At 42.2% G+C, this 26045-nt stretch overlaps 1 protein-coding gene across 1 annotated transcript; it reads right to left on the bottom strand.

The window, feature by feature from the left end:
• Positions 1 to 2900: 2900 nt before the first annotated feature.
• On the bottom strand, positions 2901 to 18133 carry rhpn1 (rhophilin, Rho GTPase binding protein 1). The gene is made up of 16 exons (XM_080003145.1): positions 18022 to 18133; positions 17807 to 17899; positions 16587 to 16702; positions 10875 to 11003; positions 9658 to 9733; positions 8517 to 8594; positions 8292 to 8416; positions 7126 to 7292; positions 6719 to 6906; positions 6471 to 6630; positions 6073 to 6201; positions 5714 to 5908; positions 5553 to 5629; positions 5166 to 5312; positions 4604 to 4756; positions 2901 to 3115 (listed from the first exon to the last, which is right to left on the bottom strand). Exons 1-16 carry the CDS (start codon positions 18043 to 18045, stop codon positions 2915 to 2917), a joined length of 2058 nt encoding a protein of 685 aa, XP_079859271.1. The 5' UTR covers positions 18046 to 18133; the 3' UTR covers positions 2901 to 2914.
• Between the last annotated feature and the right edge of the window lie 7912 nt (positions 18134 to 26045).

Here is a 26045-nt window from a genome sequence, read left to right as displayed (position 1 = left end):
AAACCACATTGTTGGCCGTGCTCTACCATTGTGAAAGGCTGAACAATACATTTTGGCAGCAGGCTGGCAGCGGCTTCTTGGCCTTCTGGCAGAGCCAAAAAAGTGTGCTATCAGAAAAGGAGCTTGTGTTGGATACAAGACTTATGGCAGCAAAGCCACACAATGCAACAATTGATGTGTATCACACTTCCCATTAAATGCGAGGATAAATCTTTGTGTTTTCTCGAAAAACATATTGCATCTGGTTTTGATAAATGAGCCAATGTCAGTTGATGAAAAACACAGATAGATGGCTGTCATCCGGGCACGGCAAAAGACAGATATTCTGCTCTTATATGAAACATTTTCATATTTAAAAAAAAATGGTAATAAATTTGATTGTTCTTCATTTGATGTATGCCCAAGTTTTTATACATCAAGTATATTATCCACCACAAAAAAAAGCCTCTCACGCACAGACGAGTCCATCACCATCTGGTCCTGCTACGGTCAATAGCTCTCGGCTGCTTTGTTTTATTGATTAGTGATTGAAGAATGATTGGCCAATGGAAGGTAAACACAGGAGCACTCTAATACCAGAAGGTCACAGGGGAACAGGACACACATCCCATTACATTTACAGCCGCTACAGCGTCTTGCGTGTGTGTGTGTGTGTGTGTGTGTGTGTGTGTGTGTGTGTGTGTGTGCGCACACACGAGGGGCCGCACTGAGGAATAACCATCAACGTGGAATTTATGCGTGGAAGGGAAAAGGGCCAGAGCATTAGGGCCGTAAGTGACTTGGGAGAGTTGCGCTGGGGCTGCCTATTGATCTACTGATTTATTTTAATTTTTTGGTATATCTGGAAATAACCCCATTGACCCACGGAGGCTCCGAAACCACTGAGAAGACTCTGGAATATCATAATATATCAGTTTGGATGCTACTAAGGAAATATTAAGGCAGCTTTTCTTTAAACGCACTGACACTGAGCGCTGGTGGTCGTGACAAGACTGGCACACGAACCACTTTCATAATTTTTTTTTTTACTTTCACAATATATCCATGTGAAAGAAATACTGTGCAAATTCCCAACAAAGAACAATTTGTCATTGACAGAGAGAGAAAAACAAAACAAAACAAAACAAAACAAAAACAAAACAAAATAACAAATCTGTGATTACGTTAAAAACACACAGCAAACAATTCAACAGCAAGTTCGCTCGCATATGCACCCACAACACAGACACAACATCCATGAACACAAACTACCGTGGGACAAAAGTTGTACCGACTGAAAAAAATGAACATCATGGCAACAATAAACCATTGCATGAATTTGATTTGGAGGACCAAAAAAAAAGCTTAAGTTCTTCAAATTTTAGTTGCTAAACTCCTTAAGTAAAAAAATAAAATAAAAATAGAAGACTAGTTAAGCTATTACTTTTGAACAACAACAACCAGTGGCTAGACTTTTAAGACATTTTAAAACCTTTTTTTTCTAGACATTTTCTCCCATTCACAGAAAACATGAACACAAGGCAAATATACAAAAAAAAAACAACAGTAAGAAAATGTTTAAGGATTATGACATCACATTAAAGGATTGCTCAAAGACGCAAACATTTCATACCTTCCAACATGATTTTCCATGTACCAGACTCACTTGCAAACACAATAGATTACTCTTGAAATGTTCAGTTTTGCATTATTCAGTCACTGAACAGCAACATTTCATTATTCATTAGAATACATTTGTTCTCTGCAACAGAGTGACAGTGCATTGAAATGTAAAAAAACACATGCTCTGGGTAGAAAAGATATCACATGTCTGAAGTGCCATACACATATGTGTACTCTTGCTCATTTTAAGAAACAAACTAAAAAATACTGAGAGGACGGAATACAAGAGCGTGCGAAGAGATTAACAAATGTGAATTAAAGATGTGATGATGTGACAGAGGAGCGTGTCCGTGCTAGTGGGACATGAGGATCATTCAGGACGCTCAAAATCTCACAATCAATGTGTTTATTAATATAAAATGTGCACAGATTTAGCTAAATTAATATCCATATACTGTATTTCACAATACGCTCTCTCTACTGATAGTGATTAGCACAATGCAAATTAAAACATTTTGAGTTTAAAAGCGCTAGGGGCTGGGTGAGAGCTGCCTACTTTGGTAAAACTGATCAGTAATCAGTCTTTGGATGTTTTTGTGACCAAACAATTTCTGGTTGACTTGTTGTTTGTACAGCATGCTCCCTTTTTACTGAGTAAATCCAAGTAAAAAGGGAAAGACTAGATACAGTGGGAAAATTTTTTTTTTAAGAAAAGTAAAGATTATAGACTACCACAAACGCTGATTAGAAATAACTCGACGTGCATTCACTGTTGCTCATGCTAGAAAATACAGACAAAACTGAGCGGTTGAGCGGTCCAGAAATGTTCTTCAACTAAATCATTATTCGGTAATGAATTCATTTCGTTGAGGAAAGTGATCGGAACAAACGCGTCAACGTTTACCCTCAAAACAAGTTTGGCCCGACGCAAAGCAGCACGGGCGGTGACTCGTCTCCCGTCGCTGTGATTCCCTGAGACTCCAGCTGCGTCCCAAACCAATACAGACATACTACTGCCCCCTACTGGCACTTCTGAGGAGCACTTCTTCTTAAGATGCTGTATCTTTTCGGGGGGGGGGGGGGGGGGGGGGGGGATGAGAGTGACATCTACGTCCCTTTTGCCTGTTTGAAAAAAACCAAAAACGTGTGACAGATGTGACGAGCTACGAGGCAGACGTTGGTCTTGGCTTGAAAGTGAAGGTCACAACTAACGACGGCCTATCGGATCGGCCGTCCCATTTCCAACGGCGCTTCCTAGCTCCCCTTTGTTACGGGAGAATGAGTGGCGAGGGGGGGGTTTTGTGACGCGGCCTCAGTACATGGACTCGGTGTCCCTGAGGCTCCCGAACGACAGGCTGAAAGTGCTTCCCAGTCTCTTCGCGACTTCGCCCCTGTCGCTCTTCTTCTTCCTGTTCCAGTTGAGCAGGGAGGCGGAGCTTTGGCCACTCAGCAGGCGCTGGCGGACGTTCTCCTTGTCACCGCTGTGGGAGAGCATGACGGACCGCCGCTCCACCTGTACGCATGCACGCACGCACGCACGCGCACACACACACACACACACACACACACACACACACACACACACACACACACACACACACACACACACACACACACACACACACACACACACACTCAATAAACAGGGTCCATTCTGCCATTCGAAAATGAAATTCAACGACATTCAAGTAGTTTTTTAAGCGCTTTTTTTTGTTTTCAAAGACTTCACACAAAACAAATAAAACCTATTTTGAATATGATCTTTATTAATTAAAATATAATATTGTCTTAATCTTAATCTCATCTATTCTATTATTTATATTAGTATATACAGTATATTATATATTATTAATCTCATCTATGTCAAAAAAGAAATTCTGGATTTTTTTTTTTTGTTACGATTTCAATAGGGGGATTATCACAGGTCTAATTAGGGCTGAACGATTTGGGAAAATAATTGGATGGCATTTTTTTAGACCAATATTGCGATTGCGATTCTGTATGCGATCTTGCAAGGTTCTTTATGTTCTGTATTATTCACTAAACATAAGCAATACATCATTCTGTGGTATGACAACAACATATCTTTATTAAACTGTTGAATTGTAAGAAGAAAAGCCTTAAATCACAGCAGTATATTGACTGATTGATCTAAGTTCAAGCCTTGTGATTGTTCGAATCTGAAAATTGAAATGCAGTGTTTCAGCAGAAAGTTATTTTCTATAAAAATGTTGCGCTTGTACGTCAACATGCACGAGTGCCACCACGTGTGCTCTGCGACCAAAGACCCAACGGACGCAGTGTTCTAGAAGAGGCTCCTCCGCAGCGCGGAGGTTTGGTTAAAACAATCGCTATAAGTTGGTGGTTTCATTCAGTACGCACTTGTTTCGTTCCATTAGGAGTGTAAAATAAAATAAAAACACACTGTTCTGGGGCGCCAATCGCGAACACCCCATTGCTGGGGCACACATCTCTCCAGATCGCTCCCTTTCCGCGGCCACCCCCCTTGGGATGCCGCCTGGGCAGCCGCCTATCTTACCTTTAAAAATAATTAAATAAACAAACAAACAAACAAACAAACAAACAAACAAACAAATATATATACATACACACACACACACACACATATATACATATATATATATATATATACATATACACACACACACACACACACACACACACACACACACACACACACACACACACACACACACACACACACACATATATATATATATATATATATATATATGTGTGTGATTATTTTTTTATTTTTTTTATTCGCAGCCTTTGCGTTCAATTAAATTGCGATGTCAGTTTGAATTTGATTAATCGTTCAGGCCTGTTTTCAATTATCGTGTTATTTTCAATGTCTTTTCAAGCACTTCAGCACAAAAAGGGCTATTTTAAAGGTATTCCAGTATTTATATACGATTCAATGTTTTTGATGCTAAAGAAATGTGTATGATATTTCAAAGACACACACGCACAGACACACCTGTGTGTCGTGGGAGTGGAGGGTGACGACGCTGAGCTCCACCCCTCGCTCGCTGCAGCTCTTGAGCATGTGGACCACCTCGCTGTGTTTGGCCCACTTGCAGTTCTGCCCATCCACCGCCACGATGTAGTCTCCCTCTCTCAGACCCGCCTCCTGAACCCACACACACACACACACACACACACACACACACACACACACACAAAGATATAAACACAAGCAATGGGAAATAAATGACACAGCATAAAGTCCTGAACATAATTGTTTTTTGTTAAAAACAAAAAACTTGTAAAAAGTTTTTTGTTGTTATCAGAAAAGAAGATTAGCAATGTAATTCAAAAAACAATATTTAGATTATTCCAATGTAAGAAAGTGTAGAGGGGGGAGCAGCTTCTGCCCATTTTCTGATATGAATGTTTTTGAGCGATGAGCCAAGATGGTGAAATGTATTGTTTTCAGTTTTATTGCACTTCGGGGGCCTTTATATAATGACTTGACAAGGAATCACTGGGGTATGTGGTTGGTTGTGTTTGGTTCTAGCAAGCAGGGTATCGCTCCTCACCGCAGCGCAGCCTCCAGGCACCACACCGGCCACCAAGACAGGGGAGTCTCCCCTCAGCGTGAGGCCCAGGCCGCCCTCTCCTCTCTGCAGGCAGATCACGCGTACCGGGCCCCAGCGCGCCCGCGCACAGAACACAGATAGAGGCCCCTGCGGCCACAGTGTTATCATCGTGATCATTTCATGTCATCTTGATTTGGCAGCTTAACAAATATGTACAAAAATGTTCTGGCTCCGTTTAAAAAAATGTCTATGCATATACAAACATTCATTAGAATCATACTCCGAGACCAACCAGCCATAATGAACCAAATATCATATTTACAAATGTATACAATGCATAGCTGCTTTATTAATATGAAGCCAAACACAGGAGGTGGTGTCCCTCACCAGCTGCTGGAAGATGTCAGTAACCTGCACCGTGGAGAAGTTGGGCGGCGTGATGTCTGGTTTTTGGTGGGTTTGCGCTGGCGACAGGAGACAATGTCAATCAGTGTCTGGGTTAACTCAGCCTCATTATCAGTTTTTTTTTCTCCATAAGAGAGACTCACACTGGACATCCGGGGCGTCGGCGATTTCGTCAAAGTCGTCCTCGCGGTCCAGCTCCGAGTACTTGTCCAGCGAACGCTTGTGTGTGAGGGACAGGACGTCCTGCAGGATGTCCATTTTCCTCAGAATCTTACACAGGCTGTGGACGCGCATGGCCTCCTCGTGCCGGATCACCGCACGCCGCAGGTGGGCTTTACCTGGAGGAGAACCACACACACACACACACACACACACACACACACACACACACACACACACACATACACACACGCACACACACACACACACACACACACACACACAGCATTGTTATCATCTGTTATCTGACACACATGGGTTGAGGATGATGATGTGTGTTTACCTAGCTTTCGTCTCTCCTCCGGGTCTCTTAGGACCTGGCTGAGCGGAGGTCCCGCAGGGGCGCTGACGTGGAAATGGAGGAAGGCCTTCTCCGCCTCTTCATCGCTCTCATGCTCCTTCGCAGGCGACTCTGCACAGCAGCAACACACACACACAGATACGAGCTGAACTACAGTGGAATGAGTACGTGTCATATGTACACACGTGTGTACATATGACATTGTCGACTTATTTTGGATTTGGCTTTGAAATGGGTCAATTATAACAAATACAGCATAGGGTAAAGTTCAACCTTTCAAAAAAAAAGTAGAACAAAACAACAGAATGGGAACCAACTTGTTGTTATTATTATGTCAAAGGGGAAGTTAACCGTTTGAACACGCCTGTGGTTGAACTCACGTGCACTGTGGTCGCAGAGCGCGGTGGCGGCGTAGTAGTGCGACAGCGCACGGAAGTGCTCCGACTTGACCTGAACCATGGATACCCACGAAAACGGCACGTAGTCCTTGACCAGGGGCTGCGCCATGGTCTGCTGCACCAGGGCATACACGTCCGACACCTGTGGGAAGCAGGCGTGGACATGATCGACGTGCGGGGTCAGAATAGTAAGCAGCGTTTACTCCTGTGTCATGCGGCGTCGCGCTCACCCGCGCCGCCTCCTGCGCCAGGCGGAGCTGCGAGGTGAAGTTGACGTCGGGCTCAGTGAGCGTGACGCATTCCAGCACACACTCCTGCACCTGGGCGACCATCAGCCGCACCAGCATGCAGAGCGATGGGGCGCTCATATCCAGGCTGGGCGCGTTGGAGAAGTTGTCTTTGAGGTAATTGAACGCGCCTGAGAAAACACACAAAACACCATCGAGGTACAGGAACAGTCCTTTAATTGATGTTTTTTTTGCACTTTAACTCACTGCATATATGAAGTGCTTTTTAAGTATTTAAAACCTTTCTCTAATCATTCATTTTCATAACTTTTGTTTTCATCCTATTTTTCTCTTTGAGTTGAATGATGAGCGCCAAATAGTGCTGCTACGAAACACAGAGGTTAAAGTACCGGCAGCTCTCTGGAAGGCTTCTATCGCTCGCTCTATCCCGGACGGGGCGGAGCGGTCCTGCCGAGCGCCGATCTGCGTGTAGAGAGCGCCAATGTTGAACAGCACGCTGCCCTTCTCGAAGGCCAGCGCGCGCTGGACAGACGGCACGCCGGTCAAGGAGTCGTACCTGGGAAGCACAGGAACATATGTTGATGTTAAAAAACAACAAAAGAAAACGATGAATGACTTATTAAGGGGGCCATCTTGGATGCATTCATACTGTGAATATGTCATATAATATCATTAGATCTCCCCTGTAACTGTACAGTGCACGGTGCTGATCCATTTCCCTCAGCCTTAAAAAAGGAGCTTGTGTGAAAGGTCAGACTAACTACATATCCTATCCTTTCCCTACAAGAGAGAATAAAATTGAGATGTTGTGATCATAGATCTGAGAAGCTGCTTGACAATAAAATAGAATAGAATAGACTAGTTGTTGTTTTTTCCAATAATACGTACAACGGCACATTAAGGCCATGGAAGATTTATTTTATGAGGTTTTTTTTGTTTGTTTTTTTTACACACCAAGGCGTAATAATCTGCGAAAGGAATAATAGAAAATGGAGAATACATAAATTAAATAAAACATTTATCGCATTTTCCTTTATAAAAAAATCCCTTTCTGCTGAAAGACTGCATTTATTTTTTCCGATTGTTCATTTTTCCGATTCGAACAATCACAGGGCTTGAAGTGAGATCAATCAGTCAACGTTCTACTGTGATTGGAGGCTTTTCTCTTTACAATTCAATAGTTAAATAAAAAAAATAAAAAAAACATCCTTCCCCAAGAAGAAAAGTTGTAAATGGTGGACTCCTTCACCCTGATGACAAGAGTCAAAATGGACTATTCTGTACTTCTGATGATTTCAGTGCTCTACAATATATCCAATCAGTCAATCAACAGAGGAAATAAAGCATGAGCAAAATGAATGAACGTTATCACGCAACAGTTCAAAATGAAAATGAATGATTTGTTACTTCATACCACTATTTTGCATGTTGCTTAAAGATGTTTTCGTGGGTTAATGCTATTTGTTCACACTGTACACACTGGATGAGTGTATGTACAGAATGGTGTGGATGCGGCTATTAAAAAGGTGGAGAAAGAATATCTACATGTTTGTACCAGTGGAAGTGAACGCCCAGGTTCCTGTGAGCAGGGAAGAAGCGCTGGTCCAGGTAGAACAGCTGGTTATAGTACTCCATGAGGAGCTCCAGACCCGCCTGGTCACGGCTGGGGGTCCGCATGGCCTGCCCAAACAACAGCATGTGTGAACCAACCAAGCATCAGGCCTCACAAAGGAGACACGTTTAGAACACAACGTCTGTATTTCAAACATTATTTGTGAACCTGTCTAAGCTCCATCAGCTCCTTCATCTCCTGGTTGTAGAGGGAGCTGTCCTCCCCGTAGTGTTCGCAGATGAAGTCCTACATTAGAGAGAGAGAGAGAGAGAGAGAGAGAGAGAGAGAAAAAAACACTTATATTGAACACATTTGGTGTCTACTGATTCCAGTGGCACAAGCGCAAAAGCTGGAAGACAATTCAGTAGAACAAGGCAATAAATACATAAGAACACATTCGTAATAATGATACAGTAATCATAATACTAACAAAAATAAAATAATAAAATAATAAATAAATAAATAAATAAAAATCATTATAAACCACACAATAAAAAAAAGACTGCAATGGGGGGACCTATTTACATCACCACACCAAGGAATCAACCAAACACAACACAGCGCAACAACATTATAGCATGTCCTGGTAGCACCACTGTTGTTTGAAATCCTGCACCTCACTCATTAGTTTGCAAAAGCTAAAATCAACCCACATCCTGGCTCCCACCAGAGCAACCAACAATGGGGCAACCTCTTGATTTCCATCACTCTGTGTTTTAGTTTTTCTGGTTTTGTTAATTGCAAGTTCTGCTTCCCCCACCTAGAAAATCTCAAAGGAGAGAGAGAGGGAGAGAGAGAGAGAGAGAGAGAGAGAGAAAGAGGGAGAGAGAGAGAGAGAGAGAGAGAGAGAGGGAGAGAGAGAGAGAGAGAGAGAGAGAGAGAGCGAGAGCGAGAAGAGATCGAGCATGGTGAGCAACCGTTCACAGAGCAGCAAATGTGGTTCTCAGAGGTTGTGTTGAAACATCAACAGTTAGAAAAGAGCTGTCTTTCATTTCAACTGCTTCGACCTGTTTTCTATTGTAACAAAGAAGAACAACACAGTCATGAGAATCCACCAGCTCTGCCTTCGCTGCATGCTGCCTGGACTTGCCCTTTGTGGAAGTAAAGTGGTTTCAAATCCACTGACGCCCAATACATTGCTTTGGCCTGTTAACCTGAGCTCGGAGACCAGACACTGGATGGAGTGAAAATTACTCGAAATATTGATAAGACAAGATAAGTGAAGAAGAAGAAAAAAACAACTGTTCGTTTATTGGTTAGGTCACTAAAACACAACTTTTTTTGTGATATTGAGGAGATTTTCCTTCACCTGTATCGAAAGAGTGAAGTCCACGTCTTTGGTTTCTTTCAAGCCCAGTGGAATCATGGGAACGTTGACCGCCTCGCTGGGAAAACAAATTCAATACTGGTATGCAAACATTTATCAATGGCAAACAGGATGACATTATAACACATAGGAGATATCAATAATCCAAATAATGCTTCTATATCTTGTACATTTAATTTATATAAAAATAACAATTAAAAAACATGATTTCTTTTGCAAAATCGTTAGATTCCACGGTCAGAATTACAGAGGAGTTTTAAACCAATGTCAGAAATAGTGCAATGAACAGAATAAAAATGAGGCGGGTATCCATCAGTTGGTCAATAAATACATTCCACGACAGGTAGACAGATTATTCCAATTTTCTAAGCTTATGCTTTGATAGTGACATAAAATGAATTGTACATTGTCAATTGTACATTGTTGACACTTATTTGTATGATTGTGACAGCTCCATTATTAGCAGTTTGTTTATACCTTAACACTTCTGTTCCTTCGACCCAAAGGAACCCTCAAAAATCAACTACAACTATCGGTCCACAGTGGAATCTGCTCTGCCATCTGGCTGTCCATAAAAAAAGCAGTAGACGTATTGTTCATTCCTAATAAGCAAAGCCAAATCCCTGTATTAACCCCTAAGCCCCCCACCCCCCACCCAACAACCCACAACGGCACACTCTGCACGGGATCATTAATGACGCTCTAATAAGGGGATTTGGCCCTCCGGGGACCAGCGGCTTCAGAGGGGAAAATCTCCTGGATGTGCTCAGATAGAGCAAGGGGAACACACACAATTACATACAGGGACCCATCCGCAGCCATTTACTCATATATACACGCATGTACGCAGGCACACACGCACACGCACACGCACACACACACACACACACACACACACACACACACACACACACACACACACACACACACACACACACACACACACACACACACACACACACACACACACACACACACACAGACACACACACACACACACACACAGACACACACACACACAGCTTGTGAACACAATGCATCCGTATCTTGTTTTTTCTAATTATAGTGCTTGTTGGTCTAATGAGGGTGGCCTGGAATGCTGGGAACAAATACAAATGAGGCAAACTAATGTGTGTGTTTATGTATGTATGTGTGTGCGCGTGTGTGTGTGTGTGTGTGTTTGTAAATGACCCAGCTACCTCTCAGTCTGGTAGGCCTCCATGTTGCTGTTGAGCTCGTCCAGCTCTTCCTTGAGGAGCTGCAGGTTGGAGTTGACGAAGCTTAGCTCCAGAGCCACGGTCTCCTTCACCTTGTTGTTGGTCGTGGCCCTACAGGACACAGTGCAAGATGTACAGTATTTGTCTTTGTATTTTGAGCAAAACCTCTTTTAATACTGTTTAATAAGTTGCTGCAATTTAGCAGCAAATCTACCTCAATTCACACACACACACACACACACACACACACACACACACACACACACACACACACACACACACACACACACACACACACACACACACACACACACACACACACACACACACACACACACAGACACACACACAGGAAAAAATATCCAAGACTATGGACACATTATTTGAAACCATACCTTTAAATTATCATCAGAATTTTTGACCTTTTTTCGCTTCACAATTATACCACAAATGAAAAGACTGACATCAGGGTTGAGTTTTGCAGACATCATGAAAACACAGTTCTAAAGTTGTAAAGGCATCACTACTAGATGCCGTGTTCAAGTGTGAAACATCTCAGTCACTCACGTCGTTATCCAGGCTCTCCTCCATCGCCTTCTTTTCATTCAATGCCAAACTCTCCACTCCTCCCCAAAACAAAGGGAACAGTCTTGCTGGTGAGTAAACCAAGCTCACATTGTTGCAGGGATGGGGGTGTTTTCATTTGTGTGTGTGTGTGTGTGTGTGTGTGTGTGTGTGTGTGTGTGTGTGTGTGTGTGTGTGTGTGTGTGTGTGTGTGTGTGTGTGTGTGTGTGTGTGTGTGTGTGTGTGTGTGTGTGTGTGTGTGTGTGTTTTGGGGGGGATGGGGGTGTGGTTCAATCCCAATGTTCTTGTTAATCTGAGATATCTCAAAAAAGGGGTATCAGCGGTGACATTCTCCCAGGAACAGATCTGTTCCATAGTTTCACAATCATAAACATCTTTTACTTACTCCATTTAGTTCGTTTGTCTTCAGTACTGTAGATTGAACCTCATCTTATTTTTTTTAAGAAGACATAGAAGAACGGCCACCAACATACACCCCTGCACACACATGTAGAGTAGTGTACCTTCCAAGTGATTAAACAAATACATAATATGTTAACTGTAACTGAAGCAAACTACTGTACGATACATTGCAAGTGGTAAAACCCCTCCTGATCCTGTCAGCAGTATTCTGGGCGTGGCTGCATTGTCTTTTACTTAAAACCAGGAAGAAGACACATTACATGGCAGGTTGGATTGGCAGATAAATCCCTTTCCTTCATATACAGTTATTTCATTCTATACTAGACTCCACACAGAATGACAGATACCTATATTTACATGTTTTTTATTCATTAAGAAATACCCATGGCACTCTATGTAGAAGACTACATACAGTAGGACATTTGACAAAGGGGCTCAATTGTGATTAAGGTGTGATGACCTTTGCTAGTTTGAATCATTGGGTTAGGAACAAGATGATAGTCTTTAGAATTTTAAATCCACATCTTGACAATGACAATAATCACCCCAATGTACTGAAATTGCATGTTTAATAACTTCTATTGTTATTTATGAATATACCATGTGGACTTTATAGACTGCTTTGACAGAAACACCTTAACACTTCCTCCCAATCAACACACACGCACCCACCCACACATCCTCTTATTGTATGTCTAACCATCTCAGTAGCCACTCATCAACTCAATTGATGAGCAACTCATCAACTCAACCTCAGTTACAGTTTATCTGCCATCCCTCTCTGCTTCACGCACAGCTACGGACATAGAAACATCAAAGGTCAAGCCATGGCAATCTGATTAGTCCGCTTTAAATGGGCTCCTAAGTAACCCTTCACACACACCGGCTTGCAGGCACATTGCACACTCTACAACTAGAGCTGTCAGACAGTTTTATAATGGCCCGATTACAATTATTTGCACTAATGGCTAATGGCTGGAGCTGAAGGTGGATGTGTACTACCAGTATAGCGGCATGAAATGAACATTTAAGACAATTAAATTACCTTTCAAATAAAAACAGTTAATTCAGTGTGGACTGTGAGGAGAAAAAGTGGCATTTAAAAACAGACGGAGCGCTTTGCAATGTGTATTTTACGGCACTGACATCAAGATCAGCTAGAACCAGAGTATTCTTACCAACAGCAGAGTACTGATAGAGTCAACTTAAGCAAAATGAGACTAAATATGTTTTTACTCAATTAAGTTTTAGAACAGGAGAGGACCTGCTGGAGTAATACTAGATCCAGAGTAGTAGTAATGAGTCCACCTCTGGCAACACGATTACAAGGCTCACACTCAGCTGAATTCCCAGACAGCACGCCCAGCAGCGCATGCCAGCACATAATGTGACGTCTTCATCGTCCAATCCAGACACCTATGACTTGGCTCAGCTCCCTTCCTTTCTCATTAGCTTCACACCCCCCTTTACTCCACTTAACACAACTCCGTTTCAATGCACCGCTCTTCGGTGGGAAGTGTGGAGCGCCGATTCTAGATTTCTGCTTTTTCGACTTGGAGACGAGTTTCCCGCAACTGCTGGGAATGTCTTCATGGGAACGTGAGGGAGGAGGCTGTCGGACACAAAGCCTGTTGATTAGAGACAGGCTGTGGGGCTGGCAGGGGTCCTCTTTGTCCTTGTGACCCCCAATCCCAATAAAAAGGGAGGGAGTGGTTGTGGTTGTGTGTGTGTGTGTGTGTGTGTGTGCGTGCGTGCGTGTGTGTGTGTGTAGAGGAGTTTTATCAAGTTGATCTGGTTTCCCAAAAATTTCTGAGTCATCCATGTTACAGAAAAAGAGACAGAATTAAGCAAAGGCTTTTAGCCTCTTTAAATTCCCTATGATACATTTTCCAGTGCCTTTTTACGTTAGGTCTCAACTAAAATCCTTTTCACTGGAGGCCTTGTTTAATATTCTTTTTGCCTAAACCTGAGTAGCGTAGACCACATTTTCACAGAGAGCTGTAATATTAGAATCATCCAGTTACTGTTTCAATCGTCAAATGGGGCAGCCACTGCAGCCAAATCATACAAATTTAATTGTACACCTGCAAATAAAAGTCATTGTATAATCTAGCGTTTGATAAAATACAATTACTGTTAGGTACTATATAAATATGTCTCAATATAACAATAACCCTCCTGTTGTCCCTGTGAGGCCATTTAACAGTAACATGTTTTGAGTAAAGTTTACTTTAGTCAAAATATGGTCCATGAAACTATAGTTTATGCAAGACATGCTTTAAGAAAATGGCCTTGCTTGAAAAAATACTGAACCTCTCCTTTAATTAAAAACAAAAAACAAGTTTGGGCGGACGTGTGAGTGTGTGTGAAAGAAGGGGGAGGGTGACAGTGAGTTGGTTGTCTTTTAATTAAAGCGACTACCATTGTGGGTGCAGGTCTTATTAGTCCGACCTGACACAGCAACACTAGAGAGGCAGAAAGTGGCTGCGAGCCTTAATGAAGTGATCCACACCCCCACTCCACCAGAGCGAGGGGGGGGGGGGAGAGAGAGAGAGAGAGAGAGAGAGAGAGAGAGAGAGAGAGAGAGGGGTGCCAGGCAGAGTCTTCTTCAACAAACCCAATGACCCAAAATAAAATGTATAAAAATAATTTGAATTTTATGAAAACAATTTTAGTTTATGACTTTAAATCAATAGATTGCAACCACTGCTTTAAAGCCCATTGCACACTGAAGCCGACAAACGACAAAAACAAACTAGAAGTCCATTCACTCCAATTGAGCCGGATTCGGCACTCAAAAATCCCGTCAAGGCTCCAGGTTGCGTTCAAATTTTCCAACTCATGCGACAAGTTTCAGTCCGACAATACTACAATATAGAATCAGTCAGGCTGTTTTTAATTTGAACTGGGATAAAAACGAAGTCAATTAGTCTTATAATAATGTAATAGATAATAATGACGTTATTAAAATTAACGACGGGTGTCACAATATTCACTACCAATAAATCTCTTTTTATGTTACTGAGTTGTGTGTATTTTTCACTTTTGTTTGCACTTTGCAAACACAGTACAAGGGCAGTTTTAAACTCTCATTCGTGAAACATTTAAACATCCAGCTCCGCAAACTACTCCCTGTTTCACTGGAAAACACTGGAAAAAAACTCTCTAATTTCCCCTTACTAGTTTTATGATGCAAAACACAAGCGCAGTTCATCTGACGGCCACTAAGGGGGGGATCGGTTCCGGTTGCGATTACGGATTTGGTGTGAAATAAGCATTAAAACTCACAAAATCAAATAAACAAAGGCTTCTCCCAGACACTACAGTAACCTTTGAATGTTACTCCAAACTACTGTTGCCAGGTTTTCAAAGACATTCTTTACATATTCATTTAAATGTCACAAGTGGATGAAACTTAACATAATTGTTACTATATTGAGCTAATGCTGAGAGAATGTGAGTCTGGTCCTGATAAAAGTTTTGAGATTGGGAGAGAGAAGGAGAGAGGGAGGAAAGTAGAAGCTCGGAATTTCAAGGGGATAAAACTGATCTTAATGTTTTGGGAGTAGATCCTTTGATGTTCTGCCACCAGGTTTTTTGGTTTCTCTCATTTGTTCGCTGATACCCCGTGGCAGACTGCGTAGATGACAGCCTGTTGGTCTAAAACACAAGGCCGGTACACAGCAGTGTCTGTTTGCATATTGATTACGTATGGCTATCAGATGAGTATGGAAAACATGTAAAACAGGTGTGTATGTAAAAAAAAGCACGAATGGAGCCATTACATTGGGTGGTGTTGGGATGTGTGTGTGTGTGTGTGTGTGTGTGTGTGTGTGTGTGTGTGTGTGTGTGTGTGTGTGTGTGTGTGTGTGTGTGTGTGTGCTGGGGGGGCTACGGGGGTGAGAGATGCGGTGACTGGGGTGAGCGGTGCAGTGGGTGGGGGTGGGGTGTTGGCCTTTATTTAGGACCAAGCGTGAGCATCAAAAAGACAAAAGGTTAAAGGTTGAAGAGCAATTTAGGCCGCAGGGACCTGAACAGGACAGGCATGTTAGAGAAGAGCTGACTGAGCACAGCGTCACCCCGTTCACATCAAAATCTATTATGGGAGCTTGGGCCCTAAATGCTTTATCAGACACGCACACGCACACGCACATGTACATGCACACACACACACACACACACACACACACACACACACACACACACACACACACACACGCGCACACACACACGCACGCAGAAAAACTCACCAAAACAAAACTAAACAAAAAATGTGATTCATATACTGTAAGTTAAGGTAAGTCTTGAGATATAGACTTTAAAACGATGGCATTTTTGTGGCTCAGAAGTAGCTACATGCTACAATGGCAGATTATGTTATACACAAGAGTTTTCTAACTGTCCTGATAGGATTTGGGCCTATTCAACTGAGGACAATGCAACAAGGGCAATACATGCATTTGTTTCTGGAGATAATCCAGTAAGTATGATTTTGTGCAACATATTTTGTGAATAGATTTTTGATAACCTTACACCCTTAAACCCTTCAGCCCCCTTTAGGGGACCCTGACCCTGGGATGGGAAACACTGCTCTATTGAATAGTTAGAAACAGTTGATGAATACAGGCCTAAAGGGTAAGTAATATTTTGATGACGCGAATGTTCTGTAAATTTACTAATAGTATATGTAATAGTATAATAACCTACCTGAAGAGATTCTCAGCCCCAGCTCTCATGCGCATCTCCTTGTTGATCTGCTGGTTGATGCGAGCTCGTCGGTGCTGCAGCTTACTGCGCTGCGTCTGGGCAAAGGGGTCACATCCCTTGAGGAAATCAAAGAAAACACATATGGAGAGATCCAAAAAGTGGCAGACGGACAAAGCATGCACTGGTCAAATAATCATTTAACCTGCTTTTCTTCCTACAGACTTTTATCTGAGCTTTGCTGGATTTCAATTATCCACTCTCCATGTATTTTCATATGAATAAAGAATGGATAAATGAAGGGGATACACCATGTGAAGTAACCAGCGGTAGTAAAAACAGTCACTAGGCTTTCTCGCTTAGAAGAAAAGACAATTTCTTTGAATAGAAATGAACAAAACATTGGGGTGGAACCGACCTTTTTTTCCCCCGACATCAATGTTATAGATATTTCTTCACGCCAACATCATCTTGTGAAAACCTCGCTCACCATCATACAGTGCATTATGGATGATTGGTTCTTGCTTCCACGGTAAACACACGTTCTGTAACATGACGGCTGAAGTGGCTATAAAGTAAACACTCCAGATCCTCCCTACATCCCGTCCTTACCCCCCCCCCCCGCCGGACACACACACACACTCCCCGTATACATCCCAAATTATCCCACCCCAGCCCTCCTCACGGCTTCTCTGCCATTCACCTCTTCTTTCCCCCTCACCCAGTTAGCTGTTTAGCAAGTGCATGTCAAGTAATCCGCAGGCTGCATGCGTGGATTAGGCTGCTTGCCTTGCTGCCCCCTCCACTCAGCCACCGGGGAGGCAGGAGGGGAAGGACCACGGGAGCCACTCAATCAATGGTGAATGTTAGGGATGGATTAATATGTATACAATAATACAGGCACGGATAACAATGGATGCCTCACCTCTGTTTTGATGCAAGTGCTATATAAATAAAGTTATTATTATTATTGTTATGGGTGCTGTCATCATCATCATCATCATCATCATCATATATTCATAATACAATATAAATCTGGTGGTATGTCATATACAGTATCTTCAGCTTAGGGCATGAAGTGTGTGTGTGTGTGTGTGTGTGTGTGTGTGTGTGTGTGTGTGTGTGTGTGTGTGTGTGTGTGTGTGTGTGTGTGTGTGTGTGTGTGTGTGTGTGTGTGTGTGTGTGTGTGTGTGTGCGTGTGCGTATGCGCGTGTGCGGCCCACCTTTCGGACGCTCCCACTCCCCCTCCCCTCCTCCAGGGGTAAATGTAGTGGGAGCTCGTCGTCCGATGCAGCGTCGGACAGCGACATATCGAGCTCTCTGTGACAATAACAAATAAATAAAACAACATGTATTTTATTTTTTGAATAGGTCATGTTGGACTCCCTTCATTTTCCATAACTCTTATTTTCCATTATCTATACCGAGACTGCACCACTTGCCTTGTTGCAGGTTCCTCCATCGTGACTCGAGCTAAGAACGGTGCCGAGAAGCTCGCCACATTCCGGGGAAGATTTTTCGGATATACCCAAATGGACTAAAAGTCCCAAAAAGTTGATTATATCCTCGAAGGCAAACGTTTCAGCCCAGAGGACGCTCTCATTTCGCTCCCATTACGTGTTGATGCCTCCTCCTCTGTTCGTTTTCTTCCACTCGTATAACGCTAGCTCATTCAGGTGGGCGGGCTAAACGGTGTCACCGCTAGCCAATCGCGGCGCGCGAAACGAGAGCGACGGTGGGGATGACCAATCAAAATGGATATTTTTGTTTTAGTGGCAGACTAATGTAGCCAATCGCGTCGCTCCTAATAGCTCCCCCCCCCCCCCCCCGCCCGTCCGGGCCGTTTCCACGGCAACATCGGGGTTGTGGCTGGTTTTGTGCGTGGTTTCCAGAGGAACGGACCTGGGAGGAACAGCGCGACTGTCTGCATTTATGGTTGAAAATGGTGAATATCAAGTGTTCCGCTCTCTAAACGTTTGTTTGCGAACACAACATGATGGCCATTTGAAGAACGATCTACGCTTCATGCACAGGGACGCTTAAATTTCAGCAAATCCGCAAATTTTCAATCGTTTTTCATCACCAAACAATACCAATACTTCACAAATTCCCACTTGGATGGAAGTTTACATTTGTGGATGCATGGATTGGTTTACACACACACACACACACACACACACACACACGTATATATATGTGTGTGTGTTGTTATAATTCCTGGCCAGTTCGTTGTCAGAGACACATCTCTTTGTTAATGCATGACGCTAAAATCCAAAATGATCAACATCCCAACAGTGACCGATAAATTGATCAAGGGCGAGATGTTCATTTTAATGCGTCAAAACATCCTGGTGAGCTCAAAAACACAACGATTCCCATGAATATCTGAGAATGCAGAGTGAATAACGCCACCCCCCGTCACCTAGGTGACGTTTCAAACTACATGCATTCTATTCTTTGGCCTTTAGGTGTCAGCGCTGTACTACTAATAGAGAAGATAATTGCCCAAACTATTCTAAATATTAGAATATGATGCTTATTCCGACATGACGCTTATTCGAATGTATTTTTGAACCACTGCAATTTAACTATGTCTCCCAAGTGGTAAGATTTTGAAATTGTGCCGATATTATATATATACAATATATTATATATTACAGATCTTATTTAAAAATGTATAGTTCCATACCACACAAATGACCTTTAATAACCTCTACTATTTCTTATTATGTTAAAACGTATATGGATTGGGGTAGACATGAATTTGACATCAAAGTCAGTCAGTTACAGACACATGGACAGTACTGGTTGAAAATAAATAGGAGTATAAACAATTTGTGGTAGACAAAGGTTTCCTGGTGATAATTTGCTTTCCATATTTATCTGTGTGTAATGTTTTCTTCCCCTGAAGAATGATAGTATGAACTGCCCAGCACAGGGCAGTGGAAAACAACTTGAAAGCATTTTCAATTTTTTTTTTGTACCTGAACTTGTTTATTTATTTATAACTTTACCGAAATGTCATTGTCTGCGGGCTCCACAGCGGGCCATGAACCTGGTGAGAAGCAGGATGTAAACAAGATGTAGCCGTAGGAGAAAAACAGCCTTTATGAATTGCAACTTTGAGGATTTAGAAAAATTCAAAAATATAGTCGTGGCTGCTACTGTATCTACTATATGATCCCATTTACTATATAAATTGTTTGTGTTTATTCTTTCTGAGCCTAATGAACCCTAACATGACTTTTTCTAATTTACATAAATCTAATTAGTGACGTTGAAATTACACCTACAAGGCCTGAATGACTGTAGGTGGTGTGACTCACTGAGTGGTTTTCCTTCTATTTGGCGCTTGTTAAGTCCAAAAAACATGCAATGTTAGTTTTTGCGTGTGCGTATTTATACCTTTATCACACAAAAGATGAATAAAAAAACAACGACAAATCTGAAAAAAAAAAAAAGATTTATTGAGTGATTTGAACGGAAAACAGTGAATGAACGCATCCAAGATGTATTCTTTAGCTTTGAGTTCGTTCGCCAAATGCAACTCTGAACTATTGTAAAAAAAATAAAAAATAAAAAATCTTCGACAAGCCATCGTGTAGCCTTGTCGTTGTCATTCCTCTTTCTGTGTCCTTGAGATACAGGCGTTACTGTACTGGCCCTCTCCAATCACGCGCCCACCCTCCAGAGTATGAGACGAGACAAAAGCATATTCTACTGTCCTACTCCATTCTGTTTCTCCATTCTATTTAATTTGCTTGTGGATGTTATCTCTTTAATCTGCAGCCTTGGACTGCATCAGTAATGCGCTGCATGCCCGGCATCCTGCTCTGTCAAAAGAATGCAAAGGATTTTTGGATGGCTGTGTTGTGTTATGGCAAGAGGATGGCAGCATGGGAGGAATTTTCTTTTCTGGAGTCTGACGGCTATCAAAGACATAGCCCTTGACAGTGAGGTAATGTCGAATCAAAGTATTTTAAAAAGAAAATCCATTGTACACATTATACTGAATATTAATACAGTTGGGAACAAGCACTGAATACCGTTGGGATGTTTTATTTGCGAGCCCTTACTAAGCATTTAACCAGAAGAACAAAGACCCAAAACTCCCAGATTCATTTACCTTTTTTTTTTTTTTTCTACGAAATACGCAACCTATACATAACATACAGTAGTGTTCATTTATTTGCACATGAGTAATATCAGTTAGATATTTAGTTACCTTGTTTTTTTGCATTCAAGTGAAATTGTTGTTTTTAGATGACGTGACTTTTGCACATCAAGCTTTTTAACATGAAAGTACAAAATACAGTTGTGCTATTACAAAAACAACTAACTGTTAATATGTCTCGGTAATCACAGCAACACTTAGAAATAATAAGACTTAGAAGACAAAGAAAAGTACAACAGAGAGGGTGCCACGAGATTGTGTGGAAAAACCTTTAAGGTGACAAATGCAAACTGCAGGAAAATAAGTGACCACTGTGACACTACTCATGTTGTGTGTGTCCAGAGAAATTGAACATTGAGTAACACTATTGTTCCTGATGATGGTTTTCATAAGTAAGTAGCACACATGAATACAAAGTGGCCACTGCACTGAATATCTAGAGTGAGTCTGGACGTTTCACATGGACAGGAGCGGCACTTTCACATCAGCTCAATCTGAAATCGCCTGCTGTTCCAAAAACCCGCCTTCTTCTTTTTTCGTCCACTCACACACGAAAGAGTCCCGGTCAAACCGCGGCGCCCAAGCATTCAAAACCCCCCTTCGGAGGTGACAGGAGGGCGTTAATCAAAGCGGCTCCCCCTCCTTGATCGAGGGGTCGCAGGTGCCGTCGCATTGGAGGCTCGGTCGTGTCACGGGCTCGTCCCTGTGCTTGTACGAGCAACGAAAGCAACGATGCTCCCTCATTTTTAATCTCAGGGCGGGGCGGCGACAGGATGGCGTGGGTGTCAGCCTGCGAGGCTTTCCGCCGCGTTCATCTCGACGTCAGCGCTGTTTCGTCCACGGTGACCGCCAGCTCTTCCGGTTTTCCGGAGCCCAGGTGGTTGGCGTGGTTCAGGGCGACGTAGTTCATTTCCACCTGCCTTTCGCCCATCTCATTCAGGCGGTTGGAGATACTATTGATGTCACTTTTGCGGCGCCCGGGGACGTGACGTGAGCCAAGCATCCAATCTAGAGAAAGACAAAGGCGCGTTATGGATTCTGCTTCGCATTCAAGCAGATGCACATTTCATCCTTGGTAGATGAAGATCATTCATTATTGTGAATCGCTGAGATGACCCCGGCTCGCAGGAGGCGCTCAGAGGTTAGTGGATGCTACTGTAGAGTACATCAAGACCAAGTCACCAAAAATTGCCATCACATCTTATCAAAAACAACAAACGCAAACTATATTAGAGTCAAATTTGTGCTGGCTTTGCCTCCGTAATTCCATTAGAGTCAATGCAGCGTAAAATTGTTTCTGAGGAGATGTCGGCTGTTCAGCAACTCCATCATGTGTGCTGGAGCCTTTTGAATTGAGTTGCATCAATCACGGCGCTCTGAGATAAGAAGCTGAGATCGCAGCTGACTGACAGTGTGGAGAACAAACAGAAGGAGCAGTGTGTGTGTGTGTATATGTGTGTGTGTGTGTGTGTGTGTGTGTGTGTGGAGGGGGGGGGGGGTATCTCAGTAAACTCCCTCATGGTGACATGCTCACAGACCAAGCCCGCAGGACTGAAAGATCTCCAGATTGTACAGTGCCCAGTCTTCATCTTAATTTAGCTTCCAATACAACAATAGCACCGAAGAGCATTATATTATGGAATAAAGCCAGTGGTGGTAAAAATAATCATGATACCTCAAGTGATAAAAAACGGCAATAAATGATCACAACTATTATTCATCCATCAATCGATTCTCATTACCTGCTGCTTGTTACTGTGGAGAAGTACTCATATCCCACACCTACGTTTAAGTTAAATACCCTAAGAGTCTTGTATAAGTCCCGTATCTCAGTGTGACCCTTAGTGCAATAACCCTTAATTTAAAGTGTTAATGGTACAGATGTGATTGTTTAGTTGGTTGTTTGACTTATTGCCACAAGGATCAAACTTAAAAGGTAAGTTAAGAGGTTTAGTTCGTAAAGACAGGTTCACTTGTATCAAGAAAAACATTTAGGAAAGCTAAAACAGACTTAAATGTGGCTGAATCCATCGAATAGAAATTATGATTTGCTTTGAAATATAGTTAAATTAAAGTATAAAGTCCAATTAAATTGAATTACTCAAGTAAAGTAAACAGCTCAAAATTGTACGAGTCGAGACTTGTACTTGAGTACAAGTCCTCAGTTATTAATTTCCACCACGGGGAGGGACACTACCTAAATAAGACAAAAGGGCATTCCACTTTATTAATAATAATAATAATAATAATAATAATTATTATTATTATTATTATTATTATTATTATTATTATTATTGTTATTATTGTTATTATTATTATTTAAAAGGGTATTTACATGTGTATTATTATAACAATAACAACAACAATAATAATATGAATACTAATATAATTATTATTATTATTATTATTATTGTTATTATTAGTAGTAGTGGTTGTAGTAGTAGTAGTAGTAGTAGTATAGTAGTAGCATTAGTAGTAGGAATATTAGTACTGATTTATTTTAGAAATCAGGAATGTAATTTCTATTTCCTTTCTATTTATAGTATTGTGCCTAAACAAATCAACAATTTCTTTTTTTAATAAATAATGTCACGAAAGTAGAGCATCGTGCTGCCAGCACCAGCAGACTTAAGACACTCTCTGCCGTTCCCCCGGGAGAAGGAAACAGAGACACACAGTGCTCACATCCTCCACATTTACACCTCAGCAACATGCCCGGCAGCCAAAACATCCTTCAGCCCGGTCTGTGGGGGTCTGTGGAAATGTGTGCACAGCGTGGGTGCATCTGTAAGTCAGCGGTGAGGTCCTTTCTCTCTCTCTCGTGTGTGTGTGCGTGTGTGTGTGTGTGTGTGTGTGTGTGTGTGTGTGTGTGTGTGTGTGTGTGTGTGTGTGTGGGTGTGCGTGCGTGCGTGCGTGCGTGCGTGCGTGCGTGCGTGCGTGTGTGTGCATGTGTGTCTAAAGGGAGAGGAGTGTGTGTGTTTACTTGTGTCAGTGAGCGCGAGTCTCTGTGTTTGTACCTTTATGGACATATGCATGTAAGTGTGTGTGTATGGGGATGACAGGGGATGAGGTGAGGCGGAGTGAGGCAGGGTAGGGGTGGGGGGTCAGGGGACGCCACATGGAGGTGAGGAGTGGCGGGGAGACAGATAAGCTCCAGAGGTTGACTGGGTGAGGGGGGGGGGGCATCTCAGCGGTGTACTAAGTGCTGCACACTGTATTCCACACACACATTTCTACCTGGTTCACCGCTTTCACCGCCGTCGCTCGCCGCAACAATGGGCCTCCCTCCACCTGCACATCCCGAGCAAAAAGAGCAAGAATGTTAGGCACTCTGTGGGCACATTTTATTCAGAATGTGACATGATGCATAGGACCTTGCTGCCCTTTAACGTGTGTTGTCTTTACTATTAATATTTATCATTGGAGGAGATATGACAGACAAAACAATCCAAGTGTAATTTAACTGCACTCCTACAATACCAACTATATTTTTGTAGACAACATTGACTATCTTTCCTTTCTTAATCCATGTCCTAATCTTTTGCTCCAGGTGTAGTTTGTCAAGGTGTTTTCCGTTACAAGGTCATTCTCTGATACGGGATGCTTGAGAGAACCCGTTATGTTTGAGATTAATAACACCCTCCAGTACATTAGATAAATACATAGACACTACATAATGAAGAATTTCTCCAGAGATTTTTGTGGATGTTCTTGAAATGTCCTTTAATCGATACGACCAGGCTCTATCAGTGTTGCAAAGTTTCATGCTGTAATCAATTCAATTAGCAGTTTAAGAGACACATTTATTCAGTGTCTTGCATTGACGTGAATGCATCCATGTTAGTGGTGCAATAATCCGAGTGAAAATTATTATTATTAATAAGTAATAATAACAATCATAAATTAAAATATGAGTATGATGATGATGATGATTTTATAATAATAATAATGATAATAATAATAATAATAACAACAACAATCATAATAACAATAATAATAATAATAATAATAATAATAATAATAATAATAATTATTATTATTATTATTATTATTATTATTATTATTATTATAATAAATGAATGGTGACCATACAAACACACACACACACACATATACATACACCTCACCAAAACATTAACCTAAGTCTTGAAATATAGCCTATTTTTGTGTCATTCAAAATACACTCCCAAAGAAGCATGTACACCTTTACATCTTAATACACATACAATATGACACACACACCCATGCACACACACACACACACACACACACACACACACACACACACACACACACACACACACACACACACACACACACACACACACACACACACACACACACACACACACACACACACACACGGGAGTGAGAAAGAAAGGATCACATACATACCAACAAAGTCATTAACCACGTCTTTGACCAGGTGTCCAACTATGGCATAAGCCACGGCGACCACCACCAGAGCTGCCATGACCAAGTACAGAACCGCTTTGGGCAGAGGGATGGAGTCCCGGGCGGGCGTCCTGTAGTCTGTGTACAGAAGGTCACTCTCGGAATAAGAGTATTGATAGATATGATCCACGCCTGAGGTGTGATTGGAGTTCAGAGGGGGCTTACTGGCGCTCATCCCACTGTCCGGCTGCAGAGCAGTCACCATGGTGGTGGTCACAGCCTCCTTGTCTAAACCTTGGTTGACCAGTCCCGTGGTTTTGTTGATAAGAGGCAATATCTGAGAGAGGAAATAGCCCCAGTCCTTAATAGCACTGGTGTTGCATACAAGCATGGTTTATTATATCACAAGGGTTGAAGGGAGAAAGACACCAAACTCTCCAAACTTAGTGTCCCTGACAAAGACGACGGGCGGTGTTTTCTTTTTTTGGTTTTTTTTTTTTTTGGTAAATCCAACAGGTTCCTTTGTATGTCAGAGGATGTATCCAACAGCAACTCATCAGTGAGGCAGAAAACTTACCTTGGTAACCTTGTTTTGACCAAGTGTTACGAAAGCCCTAGTCTGAGACCTCAAGCCTGTGCAAAATATGCATAGAGGTGGAAGCATTTCTGCGAACAGTCGTCACTTATTCCGCACTAGTGGAGAAGAAAAAAATGTCCAGAGACTTAAAAGAAAACCTTGTCAGAAGCCCCGCGAGAAGCCATGTAAACACAGCGTAGTCCGGGAAGGTAATAGTGGATATTTAGTGCAGAATCGCATGCGCTCCGGCAGCTCCAGTCCGCACCGCACCGAGCGCTGTCCAGTGCTGGAATAAGGAGCTAGAGGGAGCGACGAG

This window comes from Zeus faber, assembly GCF_960531495.2.
Source record: "Zeus faber genome assembly, chromosome: 1".
Lineage (NCBI taxonomy): Eukaryota > Metazoa > Chordata > Actinopteri > Zeiformes > Zeidae > Zeus > Zeus faber.
This window is presented reverse-complemented; position numbering and strand designations above follow the sequence as displayed.